The following is a 4,565-nucleotide window of genomic DNA, read 5'->3' as shown; positions in this document are numbered from 1 at the left end:
TAAAAACAAATAAATACATAAATAAATAAATACATAAATAAAATAAGAGGGATTCCCATACGGATACAGTGAAGGCAGGATACATGTTGTTAACGTTAGCAAAATGCTAACTGTAGAACTAACATTTTGCCAACTGCAGAATCTGGGTGTTGGGTCACCAGCATTCACTGTACAATTCTTCCACTTCTCTTACTGTTTGAAAGTTCCCATACAAATTGTAGATGGGCGAGCTTATGTGTTATTTCTTCATTCTCTGACCGCTCAGTCTTTTCAGCTCAATCTGTCTTCCTTGACTGGTTTTTTAATATTTCTCCACATGGTCTTGCCTTTTGCACTTTTCTGTTACAAATTTGCATCCTCCGTGAAGCCTGTGACCAGGCTCAGGGCGTGGGCCACCACTTCTCTCCTCTCCTCCTCCAGCTCAAAGCCCTTTTGCAATCCACACCCGCAAGGACAGCAGTTCATAGGCCCTCCCTGACATGGCTGGGCAGCATCTGAAATTTGACAAGATCAAAAACAGTGTCATCATTATCTTCATAGCTTTCCAAACCTCAGGTCCCTCCTAAGCCATCATGGAAACCCCACCATCACCACTGGCTCAGAACTCAGAGCTGGCATGTGGACATTGTCCCAGCTCTAGACCACTTCCCTAGGTCACAAGAAAATAAAATAACCCCCTTTCATGGCAGCACTGTTAAGCTGTAGGTCAAGCTTTAACAACACCACTGAAGAAAGGTTTAAACTCCATCCCCACCTGGCTGACCTCATCTTATTAAGAGAGTCTTATTAACCAGATGACTGTTGGGGCCATGAGTACATTTATACGGTGCAGGTGTTTTCTTCTTTTTGTTTTGTTTTGGTTTTAATCTTGGGAATTCCAGAGTGGCTCCAGCTCCCACAGTGCTCAGGGCTGCCACCAAGTCATTGTGTCTGCCGGGGCACCTCTGTATCCCACTCCCTTTCTCCCTAGTTGCAGTGGGATTACTGGAGCCTCTGAGCATTGTGGGAAACTCCCCGGGGTCCCCTTCTCAGGAGGTTCTTGTTTATTAAAGCACTGGCCAGCATTTCATTCCACCTATTGACCACAAGAGTCCCCCTGCTGTCTTGGGATCCTTCACAGGCCTTGAATAGTCTATTTTACAAAGGCATTCACGGCAGGGATTCTTTAGGGCGTGACATCCTACAGGTAACCATTGTCTGTGGATTATTCACGTAGGGCTGGCTTTCCAGGCCTTCAGAAGCAATGATAAACAGCTCTTAAAGGGTCGCCCAGGTCAACAGACAGAATAGGGTTTGACTGACACAGATTCTATTGACCCAAGGTTTTTAAGAAAAACAGTTGCCGGGGAGAAGAAGCGCCCACATGCCGCAGCTGGCGCCTAAGGCAGCCTCCGGCTGTGACGGAGCGCCCTCTGCTGGCCACTGCTGCCTTGCAGGCCCGGTCCTCAGGACATGGCATACTCCCCACTCCTGCGTGGAGAGGGGGCAATTTTTTCTAAATAGCTTTATGGAATTATAATTAACAGACAAAAAATTGATCTGTTGAAAGGGGAGAGTTGGATGGTTTTTAGTAAGCAATTGGCATCAAAACCCAGTTCTAAAATGCCTCCACCCCTCAGCAGTCACTGCCCAGGCCTAGGGAAACTACTGACCTGCTTTTGTCTCTACAGTTTTGCCTTTCCTAGAAATTTCATGTATGTGAAATCTTGCAGTATGATCAATATTTTAACGTTATATTTGTAACATATTTTTGAGGTCTCCCCATGCCATGGAGCCCACTCCCCTGTACAGCTGGGTAGAGTTTCATTCCACAGCTTTACAACATCTGCCTATTCTGTCACCTGCTGGTGGGACATTCGAGTTGTTTACAATGTTTTGCTGTTATAATGTGGTTAAGAACATTAGTATACAACCCTTTGTGTGAATGTACGTTTTAATTTCTCTTGGTTGAATACCTGGACATAGAATTGCTAGGTCACATAGTAAGGCTAGGTTTAACCTTTTAAGAAACAACCAAATAGTTTTCCAAAGTAGCTGCACCATTCTACATTTCTGCCAGCAGTGTAGATGGCTCTAAGTGTGTTCGCTTGTCCACGGGTGTGACCCTGGCATTCCTGCTTCTCCCTTTCCTGAGGAATCCCTGGGCTCTTTCCCTGCTCTGGACACTAAGCTCCTACTTAAGATGTTGCCCCATATTTGCTGCCCACATTTAACTCACATAGGGAAGTTTTCAAAATTAAATTAGTTGCAACATTTAAATGCAAGGAAGGCTTGGATTAAGAGCCAGACATTCAGCTATTCTTGAAAACTTGGAGGTACTGGTCACCAGTGGTGCCAATTTCTGGTTGGCAGCAGGCAGGTGTCACTAAATAGCATATGCCCTAGCCCTCCCGTGCCCACCCCATGTCTGAGCCACTCCCTACTCTCTCCTATCACTGAGGTTGGTGCTAGTTACCATTTGCCCCACCATTTGAGCATTAGGTTAGAATAAATAAAGCATCTTTTTCATTGATGTACATTAGTTGTACATATTTGGGGGGTACTTGTGATATTTTAACATTGTGTAATGATCAAATCAGGATGACTAAGCAAGACTGAGACCCCATCTCTACTAAAAATAGAAAAATTAGCCAGGAGTTGTGTTGGGCGCCTAAAATCCCAGCTACTCAGGAGACCAAGGCAGGAGAACAGTTTGAACCCAAGAGCCTGAGGTTGCTGTGAGCTGGGCTGATGCCGCTGCACTCTAGCCGGGACAACAGTGTGAGGCTCTTGTCTCAAAAAAAAAAAGGGGAAAGAAAAGAAATTCCACTTATTAATAAAAAGTCTGAAAGAAGATTAAGAATAGAGGACAGATATCTCAAAACATGGTGGGAAAGAACTTGCCCCCACCAATAATTATTAATGAGAACACATCAAATCTGCATAAGAATTCACACCAACTGACTCTGAGATACACCCCAAATTTGTTGAATTAGCATTTGTTATAAATAGCAAGAATTCAGGTGAGTTCCTTATTATATAAGGTGATCAGATTTTAACATTGATAAAGCAGGACACCATTGATGGGGTTGGGGGGAGGTGGGGGGTTCTTAATTAAAAATTTGGTCTATATGGAGCAACAAAAATTTACATAGAATGCAAAAATAGTATTGTAATATATATTTTTTTAATTTCAACATAAGTACAATTTACAAATATAATACATTAAAAAAAATTATGTATAGGGCAGCACCTGTGACTCAAAGGAGTAGGTGGCGGGTTCAAACTATACATAAAAAATTATGTATGGTATTATTTTATTCTTTGGCATATTTCTCATTTGAGTGAATTTTTTTTAGTGGATTGCTGTCATTGTTTAAAAGGTCATGAAATTTTTCACAAGAATTATATTTCACACATAAAATGGCTTTCAAAGTCTCAACACTTAATTGTGATTTTTCTGATGTCCACACTTTATTTACCATATAAAAAACACATTCAGTCACAGCATTAGTTCCTGGTAAGGACAGTGAATATCCCACAATTTTTAGTGCATTATTATATGGAACATGGTTTGTTTCAAAATGATGAAATATTTCTAAACATTTGTTCTCTATTGTGATCTTTGCTGATGCCCAAGAGTTAACCTTTTCCTTATCAATATATTTTTTTTTAACAATGATACCTGTAAGTCCTAAGTGTCACTTTCAAGGCCAGCGCTAGACTTTTTGCCACCACTATAAAATATAAATAATACAAGTACTGTCTGCTAAATTCATGAAATAAGTAAATAAATTACTTACCTAAATTATTTTAATAGCTGTTGTTGACATCACTTGTTTAACTAGCACTACCACGCAGTACAACGTGTACCATCTGAGAGACAGTTACAAAATGTTTTCGTGGTTGCCAATGCCAAAAAATGCCATTGTTCATTAAGTCCAAACAATGGTAGTCGAATTCTAACAACTAATCAACAATGCGAACTTTGATAAGCAGTTCTTGATATCAGTTCTCAACAATTATTTGTTATTATTGAAGTTTAACATTATAAAATTAGCAAAAATAATATAAAACTCATATCCTGGTGAAATAGCTACATGGCAGTGTTGGGACCAGAATTGCCGCTGAGAGACCACCACACACATGTAAAGACAAAAAGTGCTTTATTTTGCAAGCATATGCCTGGGCCACTCTTCCCTTCAGCATGGCTGGAGGAAGGGCAACACCCTAGTGAAGCAAGCTGAGGTTTTTAAAGCACATAGAGGAATTTCATTGGGTGTTTTGTCAGGCCGGGCTGCTATTGGCTGAGTTAGGGACCCTGGGGGTGGAGGGAGAACTACTTGTTTGTTCCAGACAGTTTGGCTCCTTCTGAGCTAAATGTCCTTGCCTATAAGCGAGGGAGGGAGCCAGTATCCTTCTAATACCGATTCCACCTGGGCAACCTTGCCCAGGAGGTGAGTAATGAAGTTACATTAACCTCTTCATTCCCAAATGGAGTTATATTAACCTTTTCAGCAGCCACCGTATATTCCCTCCCCATTGTCCCGCCCTTCCCTGGTTTGTCATGCATTCTTTCCAAAAAT

At 41.5% G+C, this 4,565-nt stretch overlaps 1 protein-coding gene across 1 annotated transcript in view; it reads right to left on the bottom strand.

The window, feature by feature from the left end:
• Positions 1-417: 417 nt before the first annotated feature.
• The window catches only part of STX2 (syntaxin 2), a 40,154-nt gene continuing 36,006 nt past the window's right edge, over positions 418-4,565 (bottom strand). The window contains exon 10 of the mRNA XM_023508490.1: positions 418-494. Coding sequence (XP_023364258.1) covers positions 462-494 — 33 coding nt within the window. The 3' untranslated portion in view covers positions 418-461. The remainder of the gene's footprint in view (positions 495-4,565) is intronic.

This window comes from Otolemur garnettii, unplaced genomic scaffold (genome assembly GCF_000181295.1).
Source record: "Otolemur garnettii isolate 467f Iridium unplaced genomic scaffold, OtoGar3 scaffold00250, whole genome shotgun sequence".
Lineage (NCBI taxonomy): Eukaryota > Metazoa > Chordata > Mammalia > Primates > Galagidae > Otolemur > Otolemur garnettii.
The sequence above is the reverse complement of the archived record's forward strand: the minus strand, read 5'-3'. Positions and strand labels throughout refer to the sequence as shown.